This window comes from Poecilia latipinna, unplaced genomic scaffold (genome assembly GCF_001443285.1).
Source record: "Poecilia latipinna isolate Pla-1442-1.1 unplaced genomic scaffold, P_latipinna-1.0 Scaffold3923, whole genome shotgun sequence".
Lineage (NCBI taxonomy): Eukaryota > Metazoa > Chordata > Actinopteri > Cyprinodontiformes > Poeciliidae > Poecilia > Poecilia latipinna.
In genome coordinates, this window is record NW_015116539.1 from 1 (window position 1) to 21,958 (window position 21,958).

Genomic DNA, 21,958 nt, shown 5'->3' on the forward strand with positions numbered 1-21,958 from the left:
CCCTCACATAGGCAAGTGACTTGCCTTCTGTACTAAACCTCAAAGTCGACAAAAATCAAATATGGCCAAAATGCTACCAAGTGTTTGAAGAAGTCAGGGCGAAGCGTCCAACTTTCAGGGCTAGCGGTAGCAGCATTATGTTAATGGGGTTAATCTGCTGCAAGCGGTTCCTGTGCCTTGGACAAAGCAAACCTACAGACAAACGATTCATTCTTAATTCTTCACTTTCATTTCAATTCAACAGATACTTTGAAACTTGCGTGTGCCAACAAGGACATCATCCCAAATACACATTGAATTCAATTGAAAAAGCAAAAAATACTTTATTGATCCCAAAGAGAAATTAAATAAACACGAGAACTGGTGTTGGAATGGATACAGCCAGCTTACATGAAGCATCTGGAATGAGCCGTTATTTCTAAAGAGCCAAATCCGTCTCAGAAAATGACAAAAGTATAACATGAACGTCACCTTCTCAGCCATGATGAGCAGAATTCCAGAAATAGCTTCATATAAAAATAAAAAAAGGGATCTAGTTGCAGCTCCAAGTTGATTAAAAATAAAAGCAGAAAGGTTCGTCTTACCTTTCGCTTAAAAATATCTTGATGAAATTTGGGAAAATATTCTGTAGACTAAAGTGAAGCCGTTTTTCTCGTTATGTCAGGTGCAAAACAAACAGAAGGTTTCAGAAAAAGGAGATTGAATGTGGTGGAGGTAGTGTGATGGTCTGGAGTTGCTATCACTCTTTGAAGACTTCAAGATGCTGTAGTTGATGGGAGAGCAAAAAAAATATTGTTTTACTCAAAGTAAAGTGAACAGCAAAGTGAATCCTAAATCCTTTCTGGACAGTTTCTGGACAGTGTTACTGCTAACCAAGCTAATGCTTCTGAATTATCTGATTTGAATATATCAAAGCATGTCTTTATGTATAGCATGTAATTATCTTTAAAAGTCAGTTTGATAAGCTCAAATTGGCGGCCCAGGTTACCATAGCGAAGGAAATTGCAGCATTCGGTCTCATTCAGACTCAAAATTCACTCAAGCTTTGTCTGGAAAGCCTGCTATTGAGGAAGGATCTGTAACTCTTAATTATACGCTTCAGCAGCCATGAGCACTTCAAAGCTTTTCAGCCCACATTTGTGACACTTTCTTTTTTTTTTGTTCGGCGTGAACGATTTGAACATGCAGGTGAACTGCAAATGTGGTAATTTTATATTTTCCACAAAAAAAGGGGAAAACTGAAAAAATAAAATAAAATAAGATAAATCATTTTGTATTGAAGCAAATGAGCCAGATGGTGTCAATGAGAAAAATACTTACAGTTCAAATCTACACGAGTGCTTTAGAAACACTCATATGTCTGTCAGAAAAGCTGAAGGAAATATAAAAAAATAAATGCATCATTACTCAGTTTAGAAATGATCCCAGTCGTAAATGCATCATTCATGCTGGCAGGTTTACTCTGTAACACACCACCACAAGAAGCAGAAAACACACAAAGCTAACATGGAGTAGTGGTCGTCTTCCCAGAGCAATGAGTACAAGGCAGAACATCAGAGAGTTAATTAAAATAACTTAAATTAGACAAAAAGAACAACTCTTGCACCTTTAGACTTTTTATATATAACTTTGCAAATAGTTAGAAATTTGCCAGGTTATATTATTCATGAGAAGCATTTTTTTTACTTAATTAAAAGGATCAAGTAATAAATCATTTTCATTAAGAATAGATGTCTGTACTAGAATTATTTATTTTTATTATTATTGTTATTATTACGATTATGAGTCTGATGTAATTTTATAATCTTGTCATGTTTTCATTAGCTGTGAATAATAATCATAATTAACAGAAATAAAGGTTGGAGAATATCATTCTGGGCGTTATTCTTCTCCATTATGTGTTTCACTTAGTAAGCAGTTACTGAAATCAATTAACATTTCAATAATCATAAATTAGAGTATTGCAGGACTTTGTAGGTTAAAAACAAATGGACAGACACTAGAAATGTTTAATCATATATAGAAAAATATTATATTATGACGCATTACTGTTTAAATAATCCATATTATATCAAACACTGATTTTAGACAGTGCAGAGCCAAATTGTTACAAAGTACCCGATTACTTATCCTTGAAACGGGATTAAGTGAATGAAAATTGAACGACTTCTCACGTCGCTGCTGCCACCTGCTGGACAAGAGAAGTACAGCTGGAATTCTATTGGTTGAGTAGTTGTGACGCCATCAAGAAAACAAGGAATTGAAACTACAAACTAAGCCTTTGTTTCGTTTTCTGTTGCTCCAGCACGTTTATGTGACTCCTTTACCCTTCGGTTTTATTAGATAAAGGTTTGTTTTTAACTTATCCAGTTTGAAACTAAAATACAATGTAATTGATCCGTTTTAAACTCATGTTTCAACACTGCCATCCTCAGCATTTTCTCTGCTTTGCCATGCAGGTTGTTATAAACTGTTTCACTTTCCAGGTTTTCAGCTATGGGTGACTCTTCTCCACACCCCTTGGTTTTGATCGGAATGGGCACCAGCATTGCCTTCTCCGGTTTGTTTTATAACCTCTATCGGGGAAAGAAGGAGGAGATAAAACTGCTCAAGGCAAGTTTGGCCTCTGTTGTGAATCTATAAGGTAGCTGTGCCTTGTTTCATGGCGACTGAAATTTGTTCTCATTTTTTAGAAAATCCCAGTTTTCAAACCTGATGACCATTTACTTAAAGTGCTGAACGCATCTTCGCACAAACGACTCCAGTATGTTGCTGTTGAAGGTAGAAACCCGTCTCTATTATTATTATAATTATACTTTTGTACAATGTGAAGTTTTTGAAGACTTTCAGTTTTCTGTCTGTCTGTGTGAAGGCGTTGTTCAGGCTGATGGGGAGGTCCTGCAAAGCAAATTTGTCCCTCGATGCCATGGTGTGATTCAGAAGGTTGTAGTGGAAGAGCACTGGAAATACTGGAGCCATGTCACCAGGACTTGGTAACTATAACTCGCTCACAAAGGTTGATAATTTGAATATTCTGTTGTAACTACATCTTTCAGCGGATTTTAAGGAGAGCATAAATGTAGTCTGGCCATTGCTGTTTGATTGTCATCTCCTTTCAGTGCTCTGTCTGGGCTTTCTCCCATTAAGTTGGATTTCTTAGGTACAATTTCAACCGAGCCAATCAGCAGACAGTAGAAGTTGTGATTTTCTGCACAGTTTTAGAATTGTAGTCTGCCTGTAGTTTTATCGATGGCAGTGGAGGAAGTGAACGAAGCTGTTAAGTCTCTATAGGTCACACTTCCACATATCGAATCAACATTAACAGCCACCTCGTTCAGCTCGGCACTCTTTGCAGTGGTTGCATACAGAGCAGGCAATTTTAGGTAAACTTCATAGTGTCAAACCGGCACATTGTATCCCTCACAACCAAATGTTTAGCAATTGGGAAAAATGTAAAACTTCAACAAACACCTCCAGGAAGCAATTGTTTCTCAATAGCTGATGGTTCCAGACTGTCTGAACGAAGAAACCAGGCTAGCACAATTGTACTACAATACTTGTAAAAATACTTTACAGCAGCTTCCTCCATTCTTTGGAAAATATCTCAAACTCAGGCAACTAAGGCTGAAGGCATCCGAGAACATTTATTTCCAAGTGTTGCGACAGATTCTAAATTTGGTCTGGGTTATTCTGCCACACATGCATACGTTTTCGCCCAAGTCATTCCACTGTAGCGCAGCTGGAAAACAAAACCTCTGCTGTATCAGAGGAAGCATGATGCTGTCACCACCGTGTTTCACAGCAGAACTGAAGTATTCAGTGTGGCGCGCAATGGTATTTCTTAGGAGTTCATTGCCTTTTCTTGTACTCTCAGACTTTCCCACCTGAGCTGTGGATCTGTGAAGAGACTTGAATGTTGCTTCTATGTTTTTTTCTAGGTTTTAATGAACAAGAAAGCTAAAACTACAATGTCTCTTTTAAGTCATTGCAGTCATTTTTGTGACTTTAATGTGTAATTTGTAATGTAATGTAATTTTCCTTCCGCTTCACAATTCCTCATTATATTCAATTTGTCCATCAAACTAAATGTCACTTAAGTGTAAATATCAGTCATTTATAACAGCTTCTATTTCAGGAACTCCCGGACAATCAACAAGAACGAGACCAACAACTCCGTCCCCTTCAGTTTAGTCCAGCCCGGTTCTTACATCGCCGACGTTCACGTGAAGGTGCAGAACCCCCTGGAGGCCTCGGGGTGCTACATGGAGAGGGTTTACTCCAAAATGAGACACGCTCAGGAGGGTCTGGCGGAGATGGTGGCGCAGGGTCTGAGTGGCGAGAAACCCGTGGCCATGGTGGAGAGCGAACAGATGCTGCGTGTGGGAAGCAGCCTGACGGGGCTCGGAGAGGTGGTGCTGGAGGGAGGCCGGGTGGTCAGCCTGCGGGCCCCGCAGGACGGACGCAGCTACATCCTGCTGCCCAGCGACTACAGGAGCTTCATGGACAGACACGAGGCTTCGGCCAGCATGTGGAAGACGCTGTCGGCTGTGACCGGCCTCACCGCGGCTTCTCTGTTCGCCGGCATCTTGTACAAAGCGTTCGGAAAACCGGACGACAGACCCAGATAGGCGCAGACCTCCTGGTTTAAAACTGTGCCTAAAGTTTCCACTTAGAAAAGACCAAAAAAAACAGCCACCATTCATGCTTTATATTCCTATTAACCGCAACACCGAAACGTATTTTAAAGATTTTAAAGCACAAGTGGACCAATTCAAAGCTTTTGACCTTAATGACAGTTAGTGCTATGATTAGTGACTACCGAAGGACATAATGTGAACATACTAATTGATGTGAAGCAACACAAGCTTTTAGTTGCATTATTTTTGGGACATTTTTACTGCTTTTTAATCAAGGAAACAAGTTTTTCGTCTAATAAAGGTGTACCTTTAAATAAATTTTGGTGAAAATGTTTTTGCAGCTTTTTCTGCTCCAAAGCGTATCTACAGGTTTCAGTAAGTCAAATTTAAGTCATTAAAAACATTAAAACTTCACATTTAACTTTAATTAAAAACTTTTAAATTAAGGTTTGGATTCAAAAACGAAAAACTTATAAATTCATCCCTGGAGATGAATTTGCAATGCAACAAAGGTCTAAGTAGGCTTAACTAGCGTAGCTAGCTAGCCTAGCTAGTTAGTTAGCCTAACTAGCTAGCTAGAGGTCGCCTCAACCACTTTGAGTCAAAAAGAACAAAGTCAAGATGTCTGAGTACTCAAATTTTTCCCAGGCAGAATTAAATAGTCCTGCCACAACAAAATGTAAGGCCTGTTATTGACATATTTAAGGCCAAATTACATTTTTAAAAAGCAAAAGACTTTTTAAGGTTGTGCCCAGTCCAAGCATACATTTATTCCAATATTTTTACTGTGAATCTTATTCAAGCTTAATAATTTTACCAGTGGAAAATGATTTCAGTCCTTTTGCAGAGATAGATATTTGTGACACACGATAGGACTGTTTTAATTTATAGTCTTTTTGACTCCAAACGAAAGAGAAAAGTAAAAGAAATGGTGACGCTTCAGTCTGAGCAGACTGACTGCCTGTTCTTTATTCTTACAAGCATTATGATCACAAGAGTTTTGGACGCGAGTTAGATGTCTGTGATAATAATGGATGTTTGCTTTACCTGCAGAGAGCAGATTCTGCAGGGTGTTGAAGCTGCTGCATCCGTCACACGGCAGCGTATGCTAAAGAGTTCATAAGTTAAAACTATCACTAAGTGCTCCACGTTACTCCCCATCTTCTTCTGAAGACTCCTCGGCCTCTTCCAGCCAGTGGATGAACTTCTGAAGCTGGAAATGGACATCAGAAATCAAGGTCACATATACTGATTTACTGAAGGTTTGGGGATGAAGACAGAGGCAGTGACTTTTAAATATTTCCAAAAAGGGCATTTCAGGAGTAAATCATAATATGATCTTAATAATAAAAAAAAGTAGGCAGAAGAAAAGCTTGAGCTGCTCAAGCTCTCACAGCTGGCTAAGCATGGTTGTTGGCATCGACTGACTCACTCTTTGGTTACCTAGCAATCAGCTGTATCGTCCAGCCCTAAGTTGTTATCTCAGTGTTTTCTTGACCCGAGTTCTGACTCACCCCCTGGTTCTTTCGGAGCCGTCTGCTTGCGTCTGTCGTGGCTCCCTGAGAAAACCAGCGCAGTATCATCTCCTCCTCCAGGATCTCTAGCTCGTACATGCTCATGAGGACCTTAGATGCAAACAGCACAACGCATACAGACTGGATGGCCATCGCTTAAATGATAACATCAGTTGCTCTGTTTGGTCGTGCCGTTTGGTCCTGACCTTGACCATAGCAGGCCAGTGGCTCTCCTGCTCCAGAAAGTGTTCCTCAAAGGCAGCTAAGCAGTCTAGGTGGTCCTGGGCTCTCTTCACATAGTTCTTAAAGACTGGTGCCCATTTCTTCAACAGCTAAATAGAAAGGGAGGGAGAAGAAGGGGAATTAAAACTACAGTTCTCTACCAAAACTGATGAGAAATGTCGGTGCGATACATACAGGTAGAAGCAGAGCAACGTATTGTGAAGGCGTGAGGTTGGGGCCCTGCTGCTGGAAGGGGTACTCCAGCACTACGCTGGTTAATATCTGCATCACCTCCTTCAGACTGATGTTGTAGGCGTACCTGGAGACAGACAGACGTAGAGCGAGGATACACAAAAGGTTGTGGAGGAAGCGGCTCGGCTGTGAGCAGGTTCGGAGGTTCGGCTCACTTGAGAGAGTTGATCTCCAGCACCAGGTTGTCGCAGCCGATGTTCTCCTCCAGACCTCGCTGCAGAGTCCCCATCACCTCCATCTGGAAGACTGCAGCACAGAAAACCACAATGATAATTCTCTGGACTTCAGAGTAACAGATGCCTGATGTTTCTCATGCCAAACCCCCTGTCTCTTCTCCAGACTAATTTAAATACGCATCTTAAATTAGATATTTTTGGAAAATACTTCTGCAGTGGTATTATTGTAAAATCTTCAACATATAATATGCATCACCCTTATTTGTTAGCAGTTTTATTTTAGACAGAGGTCCCCAAGTTTCGTTTTCTCATTTTTTAATATGAAGTTCAGAGGCGCCACCTATTGGTGAAAAGAAATGGAGAGTAAAAGTAGCATGCTGGTTGAAGGTGTAGCTGCTTCAAATCAGTTTTGACCAATGCAAGTTGTGTCTCTGCTGCTGTTATTTTCTGTTGTTTTGCTTGGAAATATAAGTTTAGCTTAGTGATAGCTACTATGCCAATGGTTAGCAATTTATAAGACAAGTTTTTCACCGTTCGGTTTTAGGAATAATTCTTTGTTCATCTGTTTATGACCAGGAATATATATTTGAACCATAAACCTCATGATAAATGTATCTGGTCTATTTTAAATTGTTTGCTCACTGTTAATTGACCGCATAATTGGATGTAAATCAGAAACCGGCTAATTAATGTTGGTAGGTCTGTGTACTTTTTAAGCTGCAGTTCATTTGAATACTTTTCAATTATGTGTAATAAACGTCACCTTTAACGTCGTCCATCTCAGGTGAGGGAATCATGAGGTCATCGGGGCCGTCAGGTTCACTGTCCTCGCTGTCGCTCTCAGGATCTGGGTTCAACACCAAACCTGGCCGACGAAAAGCAAACCTTCATGAGGACGAACATCCTGGGACCGGCCAGGGTGAGACGCTGAGAGCTGCTCTCCTACCCCACAGGCCCTGGGACAGCTCCTCTTCCTCCGTGTCATCCAGACCGCCGGGTTTCCAGACATAACCTTTCCCCTCTGCTCCAACCTCCGCTGGGTTAAAAACTGCAAGGCACGTTAAAAACGCACTTTATGCCACTGCATGTGAACTACTTCAGAACACACGCGCATCATGGGGAAATAATACACACTTTTCTGTTTGGTTTTGTCTTTGCTCTGCCCGACCTCGGCGTCATCACTGAGGAACTCATCAGCGTCGTCCTCCTCTTCCTCGTCTGGGTGGTGCATGGACACCACGGTTCCTTCTGGCAGAGACATGTTTGACCCAATCACCACCTGGAAAACGGTTCACGCCGATCATCACAAATGTGTTCATTTACGATTTATCGCCGATACGTAGGGCTGGGAGGTAAAACCTCAATATAAAAAGATAAAACACCAAAAACCTGCTGCTCTAGTTATTTTAACTGATCTAACACAGATATGTGTGGAGTCGTTTAGCATCGTCGGCTCCTCAAAACATCAAACAGGGTTTCTCCCAGTGCATTTATAAGCCTGGCGGGTCTCCAGGCTTTACTTGTTCCCCCACTAGGCTAAGCATCGTTTGTTTATCTATTACAGATTTTTTTTATGCACACCACTAGCCGTGATGGTAAATAATGGTTAAAGTGTTTCTTCAGTGACAACTTCAGCAAATAAAGTACCAAGTCACAGATAAAGGGCCAAAACAGTTTGGACACTTGAAACAAAAAAGTGTCTTGAATGACAATAGTAAACAACTTAATTAATTTTAATTGTATTTTCTGGGGGGGAAACCCTGTCATTACATTTCAATGACCAGACATATCTTCACTTACATTATATGCCAGGACACACTGCTTATTCAGGGTCACGCCCTCTTTGACCTCGGTCTTGTCGCAGACCACAGACTGTCTGATCGCCACGTTACTGGCAATGTGAACATCATTCCAGATGTAGGCATGGTCCAGGGTTACATTGTCACCTGGATCAGGAAAATAATATACTGTTTATCCCCGCAACCTCCACAACTCTTCCTCCCCAGACATACTGCTTAGAGAGCTCACCAATGGTGCAGTTGTCGCCAATGATGCTGTTGGAGATGCAGCAGTTGGCACCTATGCTGGTGTCGCAGCCTATAAGAACGTTTTCCACCATCTGGCTGCCGTGACCCAGGCTGACCCCGGATCCCCGGTAGACATTGTGGCGAGAGTAGGTGCAGCTGCGTCCCTCCTGGTCCGTGAAGTTGGACTCCGGCGTGAGGGGGTAAAACCATCGACGCACAAAGTCCGAAGACACGGAATCGTACATGAGCAAGTTGGAAACTCGGACGCCGTAGCCGTCTTTGGTGACGTGCATGTGGATCTGATTGCCGAGGATCTGTAACCCGAGACAAAGAATTAGAGCCACGGTACTATGGAAAAGAAAAAATAAATAAATATATATATAAAACGTGAAAATCCTGAGCAGCACCTCTTCGTTGACCAGTATTCCTCGGACGAAATCGTCCCTGGTTTGGTAGTCAAAGTTATCTGTAAAAAGTTCAGCAACCTGAAAGGAAACAAGAAGGCTCACACGTTACCTCAGCCAGTCACAGAATTAGGGTCTATCTGGATTAAAACTGACCTGCGGAGAGCAGATACTGATGTGGGAGTCCAGGAGGTCATGCCTGATTTCAAACTCATCACTCCCACTGTGGAAAATATTCTGAGAAACAGAATCAGCTTGTCAAAAAGAATCAATTCTCCTTCAACATTTAGATATCTTGTGTCATCATCACAACCACAAACGTTAGAGCATTTTAGTAGGATTCTATGTAACAGACCAACATTGCATGACAGTAAAGTGGCAGGAAAAGGAGCTCTGGTAGGATGAGTTTAAAACTGAACATGTTGTATAAAATGCTATGTGACAAAATAATCAAGCACCATGAATCCACAGTCTTCAAACAAGATACAGGTTTCAGACAGTCAAATTTAAAACTTTTTCAGACCTTTCCAATGCCACCTACTTTGATGGAAATTAAAGACAAAAAAATATTTAAAAAAAAAACTAAAAAAACGGGATGGTTGAGGAATTATACTGTATTACAATTAAGCATAACAAAAATCATGACATTTTTGCTAAACATTTTAAAAATATGCATCCCTTTCACAATTGTGTATTCTATTGTGACATCAAACAATAGAACACCTTAAAGTTTGAGGATTTAATGTTAGAAAATATAAAAATCCTCAAAGAATATGATAATTTCTCCACAATAATCGTGTTTTTTTTTTTTTTTTTATAGACAGTTACCATCGGAAAGTGTAGCTTCTTTAGCCCCTGTGTTTTCTGGTAGTGTAAAATCTGCTGGCTCTTGCTGTCCATCGCCACGACGACATCATCTTCTTCACAGCGGGACCTATGACCCGGCGAGGACTCCTTAAAGATCATTGTCATGACCGAAATGTTCTTGTCCATCTGTCTCCGATGCCTGCGGAGCAAAAGATAAATAAAACTACCCAAAAGTCGTAATCCCTTATCGCTTAATCCATTTTAAGCTCAACATTGGTGCGGGTCTCATACCTGTGATGCTGCAGGGCTTGACTGATGTCGATGTTGGACACCACATCTCCATAAACCAACACAAAGTCAGAGCGCACCAGAGACTTTGCATCAACATCCCGAAGCACATCACCAAGGGAACGGTACAGCTCTGATGTGATGATGTGGATCGTGTTAGGAGAGGAGGGTCTACACCACTTTGACTTCCTGTAGGACAGAGTCAGGTTCATCTCGACATCTTAGCTTTGAACAAAAGTCACACACACAGACACGCACGCACACACGCACACACAATGGATACACTCACAATAAGTGGGCCTTGATTTTACTGGCCATCCAGCAGCAGAACACGAAGGTTTCCTGCACCCCGGTGGAGGTGAGGAACTCCAGGGTGTAGTCGATCATAGCAGCGTTTCCCAGCGGCAGCAGAGCCTGACATTAGAAGAAAGGGTGAACATAGTAAAGAAGTTATGAAACTGCTTTTACATATAAACACGTCTTAAACTTAATAAAACTTCCGGTGTCTGTTGTAAACATCCAACAACAAGCTTGCATCTGTGTGACTGAATCTCTCCTTTCAGCATGGACATCACTCAGTTAGCCTGTGTTAGCACCGTCAGCTAGCACAGCTCGCTGCCTACCCGCGGCTGGTCCTTGGTCACCGGGAAAAACCTCCGGTTAAAGCTGTCAGCGACTAAAACGGCCTGTAGCGGCTGCTCCTCCTCCTCCTGCTCCCCGGCACCTTTCCTCCCAGTAAAGCCGGAGCTTGAGCGGCTCTGTTTTCCCCCTTTATTAGCCATGTTTGACTCCCAGGAGCCCAATTATGTCGTCAGAAACAACTACGGTGGCGGAGAAGGGACAGTCTTTTTTTTTTTTTTTTGGTGCCGCAGGTGCATGGCAGAAAACTGTGAAAACAATAGTTTTGACGGTTGTTTTCACAGAAAATAATTGAAAATAATCGTCAAAACTCTTTTTTTTCTCCCCGCTGATTTTAATTAGCCATGTAAAAACATTTAAATTCGTCATGTTCCTCAAGAAATTTAGTTTTTCTCCTGCAGCTCACATAACTGTCATTGAAGCTGATTGCACAGATACCTACGACAGCGCATCGCTCTAAACTCTCGCACATTGATGAGAAAATGGACTGAAATAACACCTGAGAGGCAACTTTTAAAGATATTTGTAAAATTATCATGTTTCTTTACCAGGGCTGGCCCAAGGTATAAACAAACTAAGCAGCCGCTTGGGGCCCCAAGGCCTCAGTGGACTGCTTTTTTTTTTTTTGATATTCATATCTATGTCATTATAATATCTGAAATACACAATTTCAGTATGAAGTGATTTGTTTTTACAATAATATATGTTTGATAATGTGCTGCACAGTGGTGCAGTTGGTAGAGTTGTTGCCTTGCAGCAAGAAAGTTCTGGGTTCAATTCCTGGCCCCGGTCTTTCTGCATGTGCATGCGTGGGCTTTCTCCAGGTACTCCAGTTTCCTCCCACAGTCCAAAAACATGTCAGCTAAATTGGCCTCCCCAAATTGCCCCCATGTATGCATGGTTGTTTGTCTCTGTGTTGCCGTGCAGCAGACTAGCAACCTGTCCAGGGTGTACCCCACCTCTCACCCAGAACGTAGGAGGTAGGCAGCAACCCAACCTCACTAAGGGATAAGGGTGTAAAGAAAATGGATGGATATTTGATAATGTATATAGAAATCATACAAAAGGTCTACTTTTTTAGAACATGTGAAATAAGACAAAACTAACTTACAAGTAACTTTTAAGAAGCTTTTTTAATAATATTATTTTTTTAAAGTTCTAGTTCCACTGACAGATTATACTTTTAACAAGATATTTTTCCCATAAGTTAAATAATCTGCCAATCGAACTAATACTTCTTTTTAATCCTCTGTTGTTTGTAAAACAGACAAAATACACATAAAAAGTAAAAATGAAGTGCAGTACTAACTGGTGTATCAAACCAGAAGTCAAGGACATCAAAATTACTGGCAAAATAAAACACATTCAGATTTGCTGTAAAAAATAAAAATTAAAAAAAAGTTATTCACAACTTGATTTAAATAACTGTAAATGTCCACATCTTAAATGAGTAAATCAAATAGCTAATTTACTTCAATAACATTAAAAGTTGGCCCCCATATGGATTCCTTGCACACAATGTTATACATTTACAGTATGTGAAATGTTCTTTGTCATGTCCAGTAATGACAAAGACTGCTGTAACAGATTTGCAGCCAAAAGTCTGTTAGCAGATGTTTTTACCATGTCTCTATAAAGTATTAGAAAATTCACACAAAAACCTCACTAAGGCAAAATCTAACATAAGAAAATATGTTTTAAAATGCACAGAAAAGATTTGGGTGTTTTTAAAAACATATTTGCTTTTATTTGCAAAAAACCTGGACTATTATAAATTACTGAATCTGAAACTTCCATCAGGAAAACAACTGAAAAGCTAAATTCTATAGCTAACATCATCAAAGGTCGTTCATTCCATAGACATAATATAAGAGTAGACCCGCATTGGCTGCTCCGGCGCAGGAAATACGGCGGCCATCTTGGAGCGGTATACCTTCCTCCTTTGCTCAATCAAAACAGCAGAAGATGCCTCAGAACTGAGGGATATTGTTGTTCTGATCGATGGATTATTGATGCGAGGGCTCCACAGACAACATTTCACAAGTAAGATGGACATATTATTGTGTATATATTGTGATTAGAATATTACTTTACTGTATTTATGTCCACCGGCGAGATACCAGCTAATATTAGCTATAGTGTAATACCGGGGTTCAGCCCCGCTATGAAGGCTAACTGAGATTCCGTAAATCTAAAACATTAATTATTCTCTAACATTGACTTAGATTATCTGACACAATAGCCTACATTAGAAATGAAACAATGTAACATATATTATAAAACTTATATTATGTGTTATAACATTCACCAGCAAAGTTTACACAGGTGGTAAAGACTAGTATTTATAATTCTTTCACTCTGTCAAAAGTAAGATACTTCCCGTTTTTGTTTTGAAGGTTTCCTAAAGACACGATGTGAGGAAGAAGAGGGAGATATCTTTAGAGAGAGACGGATTCACTGCAGGACGGATGAATCTCGCATCGGATTTTGGACTCAATCTCATCTGCTGAGTAACAAAAAAGTAAAAAAAAAAAGCGTGTTATGATCGATTAAATGCGCTGATACGTAATTGTGCCTGCTAAACACATCACGCTGAGTGGAGTGGTGGACCGCTCCAAGATGGCCGCCCTAAATCTCATCAGCGACAATAGGCGAGAGCGGTCCATGAGGCGTCTATTCTTATGTTTATGGTTCATTCAAGCCCCAGTAAGTTGTGTCGTTTTACTGTAGATATGTGCAGCGGTTTTTTTCTGTTTACATTGATGACGTAGTTTATGTGATGCTCTCATTTCGACAGTCCAATGTGGTTGTCAGGTTTCATGAGTCATATGGTACTTACTTCCTTTGCTCTTCTGCCATCTTCTCTGTATTAAGTGTTTCGTCATGGTGCTATTTCTATATTTCTAAATGCCAGCTCAGCTTTCTGTAGTAACTCAGTGTTCCACCATCATTGTAGTTTTTAACGGCCTGCTCAGCCCTCCTCTGTATTAACTCAGTGTTCCGCTATGAATGAGAGCAGTATGAGAGCATAGGACGGCAGTTGGTTTCAGTTACACTCTGCATTTCGGCAGTTAAAAATTTCGCTCGTTTCCAACTTTTTACGTCGCCATTTTTACTCGAAACCCCAAGAAAAATAATAGCCCTCGATCGAGCCGCACGTTTTGATACCTTTTTTTTTGTGGGAGGACACGCAGCGGTACGAGCCGCATTAACAATAACCTATAAATAGAACATTTCTGAAGAAATTTAACCATGGCCTGCCAAAGTGTTCCTGTCATTTGGAACCCATCGTTCTGATGCTAAACATTAGCGTCAGTGCTAAAGTAAGTTACATACTCAATAACATGTGGACAGTCACAAGCATTCAGAGCAACATGGACTTACTCCATTCAGTAAGTTAAAATTTGTGTATAAGCTCAAATTAGCCAAAATGCTAATGGTAGCCTAAATGCTGCCAGTGGCATGTGGGGTATAATCAGCATGTTGTCTTATATTGACTTCCTCCATTCAGTGTGCTAAGCATGACTAATAAATAAACAAAATGACTAAAAAGATTATTTTAGGGAAAAGTCTACTGCTAATGTTTTGCTAAAGATAAAGCACTCTTCTGATTTTTGTTTTTGCAAAGGTAAAAATCAGATGTTTACTTCATAGCACTAGGTTACCAGAAAACACTCTCATCTCTTAGCAACAGATTAACAGGTATTGTTATTGTTCAAAAACATAAGATTTCCTCTGCTGTTTTGAATTACTACTTACATTACTTACTACTGTAGTTGTCCAGTTGGTGAATTTTTCAGAAAAGTGAAAATGTTTTTTTTTTTGTTTTTTTTTCATTAGTAGTAAATAATGACAAAAAATATAAAACAGACATTCAACACAAAAGTAAAAATCTGATTTATACTTCGTGACAGTTCGCTACTAGAAAAATCGCTGGTTTCTTAGCAACACATTAACAACAAATATTTTTGTTCAAAAAACAAGATTTCTTCTGCTCTTTTGAAATACTACTGAAGTAGAATTGGGCAGTTGGCGAATTTTTCAGAAAAGTGAAAGTGTTTTTTTTTTTTGTTTGTTTTTGGTCATTCTTTTTTAATATATTATAAAACAGACATTCAACTCAAATGTAAAAATCTGATTTATTACTTTGTGAAGAAGTATAAATCTTTTGATGTGCAGCTTATGTGCTTAGACACAAGAAATTTACAGTTGGAAAATTATGTAAAAATAAAAATCAGATGTTTACTTCGTGACACTAGGTTACCAGAAAACGCTCTCAACTCTTAGTAACAGATTAACAACAAATATTGTTATTGTTCAAAAAACATATGATTTCCTATGCTCGTTTGTCATACTACTTAAGAACTGCAGTTGGTGAACTTTTCAGAAAGATGAAAATGTTTTTTTTTTGTCATTGGTGGTGAATATAGTATGAAATATTCAATGCAAATGTAAAAATCTGATTTATACTTCGTGACAGTTTGTTACCAGAAAACAACGTTCATCTCTTAACATCAAATTAATAACAAGTAATATTCACAAGTATTATTGTTCAGAGATTGGAGAGCCCAACCCAGAGTCCCCAGGCTCAGCTCCCTCAACAGAAGGCATGTTGGTGAGATTGAGGAGGTCTTCGAAGTATTCCGCCCACCGGCCCACAATATCCCAAGTTGAGGTCAGCAGCACACGATCCCAACTATAAACAGTGTTGGTGCTGCACTGCTTCCTCCTCCTCAGACGCCAGATGGTGGATCAGAATCGCCTCGAAGCCGTGCAGAAGTCTTTCTCCATGGCCTCTCCAAACTCCTCCCACACCCGGGTTTTTGCCTCAGCGACCACCCGAGCCGCATGCCGCTTCGCCCGCCGGTACCCATCAGCTGCTTCTGGAGTCCCACAGGCCAAAAAGGCCCAATAGGACTCCATCTTCAGTTTGACAGCATCCCTCAACGAAGGTGTCCACCAACGGATTTGAGGGTTGCCGCCGCGACAGGCACCAACAACCTTGCGGCCACAGCTCCGATGAGCCGCCTCGGCAATGAAGGCACGGAACATGGTCCACTCAGACTCAATGTCCCCATTTCCCCTGGAATGTGTTCGAAGTTCTGCCAGAGATGGGAGTTAAAGCTTCGTCTCACAGGGGACTCCGCCAGACGTTCCCAGCAGATCCTCACAACACGTTTGGGCCTGCCAGGTCTGACCGGCTTCCTCCCCCACCACCGGAGCCAACTCCGAGGGACATCCTCGGATTTTGCTGCCACCCTGGAATTAATGTTTTGAAGTTTTTGCTTCAAATCAAAGATTTCTTCATGGAGCTTTTTATTCTCTGCTTGCAGTCTCTCCAGTTCTTCGGACTTCTCTCTCAATGAAGCCTCTGCATTTTGTCTTATTGTCTTATGTGTCCGTTCAAGGAGCACAATTAATCTCACCATGGCATCATAATCACTTTTCAATCACTTAACTGTTACTCTGGCTTCCTCCAAGTTGAAATTTAGAGACCTAATCTTTTTTTTATAATGTTCATTTTGATTTACCAGGATCTCATTTTCTGCTTGCCAGCTGCTTGCATTGTTGTTTTGGCAACCAGTGAGGCGCTCGATTTTCGTCCTCAAGCTTTTTGAAGCTGCTCATTTTCTTTCTTCATCTTCACGCGGCTCTGCTGTAACACTTTTATTTTTGCCAACAAGAAATAATTTTCCGCCATTGCACTTACATCTACGTTTGCCCAAACGTTTTCTGCCATTGCTCTTGCTGTCTGGGTCACACCTAAAACTGCAAGTTAATTTCATTGTAAAATGCAGCAAAGCATGGCTTTCCCTACCTGGAACAATGAATATGATATTTAGCTAGTAACAATAAAGGATTTATGAGAAACTCAGAATTGTTAATAAGCATGCTTTTAGTGAGGCCAAGTAGGACATCAATCAATTTATATTGTTTATTTCTATGATTTTTTGATTATGTGAAATGTTATGTCCAGTAATGACAAAGACTGTTAACAGATTTGCAGCAGAAAGTCTGTTTGCAGACATTTCTTCCATGTCTCTATTATAAGGCATTTGAAAATTCACACAAAATACGGCAAAATCTAACAGACAAAAATATGTACAGCTAACATCATCAAAGGTCGTTCATTCAAGCCTCAGTTAGCTGCAGTTAGATCTGCAGTGGTTTCTTCTGTTTACATTGATGATTTAAGTAGTCACAGTTTAATTTAGTTAGGCTACACATAATAACCTGAAGAAATAATTAATTGTCATTAATAAGCTTTAATTAATGACAGTTGTATTTAATCAATCTGGTTACATGTCCTTAAATCAAAGATAAAAAAAAAAATAAAAAAAAAAACTGAATGGTGGCCTACACAAGAGTTATTTTCAACAATAGTAGACAGTTCCTGATCAAGCTTTAAATCAATACTTAGAAAAGACTTTGGTGAAGAAAAATAAAACTCTTTTCCGGAACATCTGAACTCAACATGTTCAACTTTTACAGAGACAAAAACATCTGGCTCATGTCACACCTAAGTTTAGACAAAAGCCTTCATTAGCAGCTCTGCAAAAGTCCAACAGTTTTTCACAACGCTCTCGTCCGCCTCATGCTGCGAACTGCAATCTTACAGGTGGTGGCTGGCGATCTTCTTGGCGTGCGCCAGCACGGAGTTGGATCGTGAGGTTTTGCTAAGCCACGAAGCTGGGATTCCTTCAAGCCCAATCTGAAAAATCCAAACCAAAAACATTAAAAAAGAAAAAAAAAATCATCAGACAAAAGCCAGGGGAGAACGAGAGACTAGAACGAAGAATTAAGAGACGGTCACACCTGGGCTCCAACGCATGCTCCGATGAAGGAGGCTCTGCTGCAGGTGCACCCTCCACAGCTCATGGTGTCTCTGATGGCCGCCTCAAAGTGCTCGGCTGTCAGGACTCCATGCAGCGCTGCCTGGAATGCACCTGGCAAACCTGCAGTGAGTATTGCACCCGTTACTTGTCTGATCCGAGTCAGGCTGGAGTTTAGTGAAGTTGGTGGAAGCTGGTTAAACATACCTCATGTGTTGGGAAACACAGCGGGGATCAGTTCCTGTGGACGCTTCGACAAATTCTCCTTCACTTGATGAATGTGCCCTGAAAGCCGCAGAATGGGAGGAATATGAATAGGGCTGAAACGATTAAACGGATTAATCGGCAATTGAAGTAATTCTCAACAAATTTAGGTACTGATTAATTGTTAATTGGAGCGCACTAATTAAGCCAAAACTTTACAAAAAATATGGAGTTTGCATTTAAGATAAAATATTTATCTGTGATTAAGTTCTAACCAAAACTCAAGTAGTTTCAGCTACACCTGGTTCAAATTCTGTAAAGAAAAAAAGAAGAAAAACGCCTACTAAACACATTTTGCTATCCAATTATTAACTGGTTAATCCAAAACCTAGCTAACATTTATTAGCCCTACACTGTATTGATGTGTGGCATATTTTTACTTGGTTCAAATTCTGTAAAAATCTGAACAATCTACTACCAGACATCTTTTGCTATTCAGTTATTAATCGGTTAATCCAAAAGATACTCAATAGATCAGCCCTATTTATTATATTTAAGTATTGATAAGTCAAGCAGAAAGATCTGAGCTTTTTCCCTGTTGATAGTTTTTTTATCTGCAGATGCATCCTTTGCTACAAATGACGAAGCATTCACTAAAGAAATGTGGTTATTGCATTTTATACAATAAAATGTTTATTTTCTTATTCAAGAAATTATTTGTATTAACTGTTAGTTTGCATATTAATGTGTTTTAATACTGAATAAAAAGGATTAAGTGGTTAAATAAAAATTTGCAGAATGTGCACATTTGTTTATGCAGTTCATTGATTGTCAAAATAATCGTTAGATTAATCAGTTACTGGGATCATCATTACTCGCAGCCCTAAATATAAGATACCAAATGAGGGAATACTACCAATCAATACAAATGTTAAACAGCTCTTTATCTTCACGTCCAGACAGGTTTTGTTGAGGCAAATTGTTGCACAAACCTTTCACAGAATGAGGAAGCATGGTGCCTTAAATCCCATGATTCGGTCTCGTGACTTCAAGAGAGAAAGCAGCAATGCCTGCAGAGTTCACTCACCGATCACTGCTTTGTCCAAGTCCTGTGGCTGCTTTCTGCTGGGGTCACTGAGCTGATTTAGCACTACATCCAGCACATTTGGGTCTGGACCAGTCAGGATAAAATGCTCCAGAAACCTGAGGCAAGAATCCAGTTTGTCGTCTAAGATGTGGTGCTTCGCGAAAGCTTTCACGCTACTTGAACACACACCAATCCCCACAGTCTGGTGGAAACGCTACCCTCAACACGCGACAGTAAGCTCAAGTAATCAAACGGTGCTCGGGGGCGTACAGACCTTGCGGCCGCCAGAGTTTCAGCGACACATTCGTCGTTGTTCTGGGTGACTCGGATGGCCTGTTCAACTTTTTCCAGCATGTCCGGTTGTCCGGCGTAAAAAGCCACTATAGGAGCCAGCTTGGCTATGCCGTCAATCTGACAGTCCGTCTCACAGCCTGCAAAGAAAACAACCAAATGCTTGAACCCAACGTGCCTCTTAAGATCAAGACTTCAACCAGTGAATGTCCTTTACCTGTCTCCTCTTTGCCCGCATCGACATTCTTTAAGAAACTCTTCAAGCTTGCTTGTCTCCATGGTCCTTCAATCGGCAGCTGAGGTCTTGGGCCTGGAAATAAAATAACGTCCATTAGTATCACATTGATAAAGCAACTTTATTAAAAATGTTACCCATAATCATATTAAGTGTACAGATTTCTCACCATTCCGGTCTCGGTACGGATCATTGACCGGCGTGTCATACTCTGACCCTGGTCCAAAGAATTTCAGTGTCAGCTGCTTCAGATCATCAACATTCAGACCTGGTAAGAAACGTCTATAAAGTCACACGCTGGTGACAAAAAAGGAGTTTGTCTCAAATACTTAATGAACTTTTAGTAATAATCACCATCTTCTGTATACAAAGTATTTACTCTCATTTTAAGTCCATGAGTGTTAAAAGTAGAACATCGAATTATGACATAAAAAATAGGCGAGCCCCACCTCCACACTCTGAAAGGGACTCCAGCAGCACATACGCCTGGTCTCCGTAGCAGCTCTGCTGGCCCGTCTGCCTCCGGTAGAAGGGATTGGCCGACTCGGAACGGAACTCCGGGTTTGGATCCTGAGCCAAGATCCCCTTCAGTTTCTGGAGATCATACACCCAGTGGAGGGGCTGAGCTGCAGCGGATGAATCACACGTACAATTTTCATATAATCATATCAAAAAATGAACCTCCACAATAATTGTATTTGATTATTTCTTAAGGATTGGAGCAGGGGAAAAACTTATGCCTGCAGCATCTGCAACAGCTGATCCAACAATGGCTCCTACTGCTCTGTTGGCCACAGCTGAAGTCATCTGTCAAGACAATGAATGCATACGATTCATTCTTGCCATATCATTGCCAACTAAGAGAAAAAAGAACTCAAAACATTTGTATCTCCTTATCACACCGCTTAAGATCATCTTAAGAAAACTATGCTGACGATACACCTGAATGACCTTCTCGACATTAACTCAAAAGGTCTCAGTCAGTTATGGAGGACCAAAACTGAAATAATTAAAAATAAAAGCTGAAATGTACTCTTTTTTGTTTGTTTTTCCTTGACTCTGGCCGTCCTGGACTGGAGCTGGGCACCAACGCAGTAATAGTAGCAGTGATTAGAGGTCACTGACATTCACTCGTTCATTTATTTGAACGCAGGTTTAACGTGGTGAGGTTCTTTCCAGTACGCTGCTTGTGGTAGGATTGGCAGGTCAAACCTCATTGCGAGGTGGCTCAATCTACAACTATTCCGTAACTGTGACAGCGACGTTAAAAAAGCTATTTAAGCTATTATTTGCATTAACATAGACTGAAGATCAAAAGTCTGACCTTAGCCCCCTTGTCAGTGGGTGGAAAACCTTCCGCGGGTTGTTTCAGCTCTCCAGTGTAAATAATTACTGTTTTATTGATACGTAATGTTCCTGCAGTGTTATCAAACTTACCGTGCTGGTTCCCGCCCACACCGGAAGCAGTTAAGATAACCCCGCCCCCCACGTAGCGCTTTGTCCTGCGCCGATTCCTGATCACGTGATTAATACGTTTGAACACTTAGGAACAAGAAATTCATTAAACCTATAATTTTTAAAGGCTAGAACTCCCATTAATTATATATACTATAAATATATTATATCCAGAGACGGGCAGAGCAGCCAGCAAGAGAGTAGGTCTACTTCAACATATTTTTGGTCGAGTAAAAGTAAAAAGTAATCCTCCAAGAATCAAAGAAGAATAAAAAAGTACTTCGTAAAAATACTAATCAAGTTCTGAATAACTGAGACAGACAAAAATACGAAGGTACCTGCAAATTCTGATATTTTAAGACTAAAATAAAACATCTGGAGCATTATAAAATGATTCATTTTAAGCAAAACAAAAAGCAACAAAAATACACTTTCCTAAATTTTGTTTAAATATGCAACTTATAACTAATATACTAGCTATATATGTGTTAGAATAGGTACTTTAAGTGACTATATAGAGAGTTAAGAGTGTCTTTGTTTGATCTGCAAATCGCAGGCTCAGCAGATAGAAAATAACATAGAACATCGAAGCTCATTGTCAAAGAAGAAATTTAACTTTAACATAAACTGTAGGTTTGTGTCTGGTGCATTTTTGGTTAAAGCATATTTTTCCTTTATTGAGTGAAATTATTCACAGTGCGGAGTAGAGTATGCAGAAACACTTCATAATAATATTACTCAATAAAAAGTCTGGTGTAGTAGTCATAAAAGCACGTTACGGTAAAAGTCACTCTAACTCTGATTAGGTCATAAATTGAGAGAGCCAGAGACATTTGTCGGCTATGGTAGCTTAATTTTGTAGTGAAGGCAAAATAAAAATGTCGAAG

General features: G+C 40.2%; 3 protein-coding genes across 5 annotated transcripts; 1 reads left to right on the top strand and 2 right to left on the bottom strand.

Moving 5' to 3' along the window:
- Positions 1-2,157: 2,157 nt before the first annotated feature.
- On the top strand, positions 2,158-4,953 carry LOC106941888 (mitochondrial ubiquitin ligase activator of nfkb 1-A-like). Its single transcript, XM_015025033.1, has 5 exons — positions 2,158-2,349; positions 2,487-2,613; positions 2,694-2,781; positions 2,873-2,993; positions 4,136-4,953. Exons 2-5 carry the CDS (start codon positions 2,497-2,499, stop codon positions 4,626-4,628), a joined length of 819 nt encoding a protein of 272 aa, XP_014880519.1. The 5' UTR covers positions 2,158-2,349; positions 2,487-2,496; the 3' UTR covers positions 4,629-4,953.
- Positions 4,954-5,569: 616 nt separating this feature from the next.
- On the bottom strand, positions 5,570-13,909 carry LOC106941886 (translation initiation factor eIF-2B subunit epsilon-like). 2 transcript variants are annotated; one of them, XM_015025030.1, is made up of 16 exons: positions 13,806-13,909; positions 10,617-10,741; positions 10,331-10,516; positions 10,061-10,238; positions 9,389-9,469; positions 9,236-9,313; positions 8,830-9,142; positions 8,602-8,747; positions 7,936-8,080; positions 7,748-7,849; positions 7,565-7,666; positions 6,781-6,871; positions 6,569-6,692; positions 6,358-6,483; positions 6,152-6,262; positions 5,570-5,850 (listed from the first exon to the last, which is right to left on the bottom strand). In XM_015025030.1, the coding sequence occupies exons 2-16, from the start codon at positions 10,712-10,714 to the stop codon at positions 5,788-5,790; spliced, it is 1,944 nt and encodes a 647-aa protein (XP_014880516.1). In that variant the 5' UTR covers positions 10,715-10,741; positions 13,806-13,909; the 3' UTR covers positions 5,570-5,787. The 2 variants fall into 2 exon arrangements, with proteins under 2 accessions (XP_014880516.1, XP_014880515.1); XM_015025029.1 differs by lacking the exon at positions 13,806-13,909 and adding an exon at positions 10,951-11,156.
- Positions 13,910-16,896: 2,987 nt separating this feature from the next.
- LOC106941887 (crystallin J1A-like) lies at positions 16,897-21,106 on the bottom strand. Of its 2 annotated transcripts, none has more exons than XM_015025032.1 (10): positions 21,054-21,106; positions 20,357-20,423; positions 20,066-20,242; positions 19,786-19,884; positions 19,599-19,691; positions 19,365-19,521; positions 19,091-19,206; positions 18,007-18,084; positions 17,783-17,922; positions 16,897-17,678 (listed from the first exon to the last, which is right to left on the bottom strand). In XM_015025032.1, the coding sequence occupies exons 2-10, from the start codon at positions 20,421-20,423 to the stop codon at positions 17,580-17,582; spliced, it is 1,026 nt and encodes a 341-aa protein (XP_014880518.1). In that variant the 5' UTR covers positions 21,054-21,106; the 3' UTR covers positions 16,897-17,579. The 2 variants fall into 2 exon arrangements, with proteins under 2 accessions (XP_014880518.1, XP_014880517.1); XM_015025031.1 differs by lacking the exon at positions 21,054-21,106 and adding an exon at positions 20,941-21,047.
- Between the last annotated feature and the right edge of the window lie 852 nt (positions 21,107-21,958).

Coding starts and splice junctions, on each gene's coding strand:
- LOC106941888 (XM_015025033.1), top strand. CDS start 2,497: ATGGGTGACTCTTCTCCACACCCCTTGGTTTTGATCGGAATGGGCACC. Junction 2,614..2,693: donor AGGAGATAAAACTGCTCAAG/GCAAGTTTGGCC, acceptor CTCATTTTTTAG/AAAATCCCAGTTTTCAAACC. Junction 2,994..4,135: donor AGCCATGTCACCAGGACTTG/GTAACTATAACT, acceptor CTTCTATTTCAG/GAACTCCCGGACAATCAACA.
- LOC106941886 (XM_015025029.1), bottom strand. CDS start 11,109: ATGGCTAATAAAGGGGGAAAACAGAGCCGCTCAAGCTCCGGCTTTACT. Junction 10,742..10,950: donor TGACCAAGGACCAGCCGCGG/GTAGGCAGCGAG, acceptor TTCTAATGTCAG/GCTCTGCTGCCGCTGGGAAA. Junction 6,484..6,568: donor ACGTTGCTCTGCTTCTACCT/GTATGTATCGCA, acceptor CTTTCTATTTAG/CTGTTGAAGAAATGGGCACC.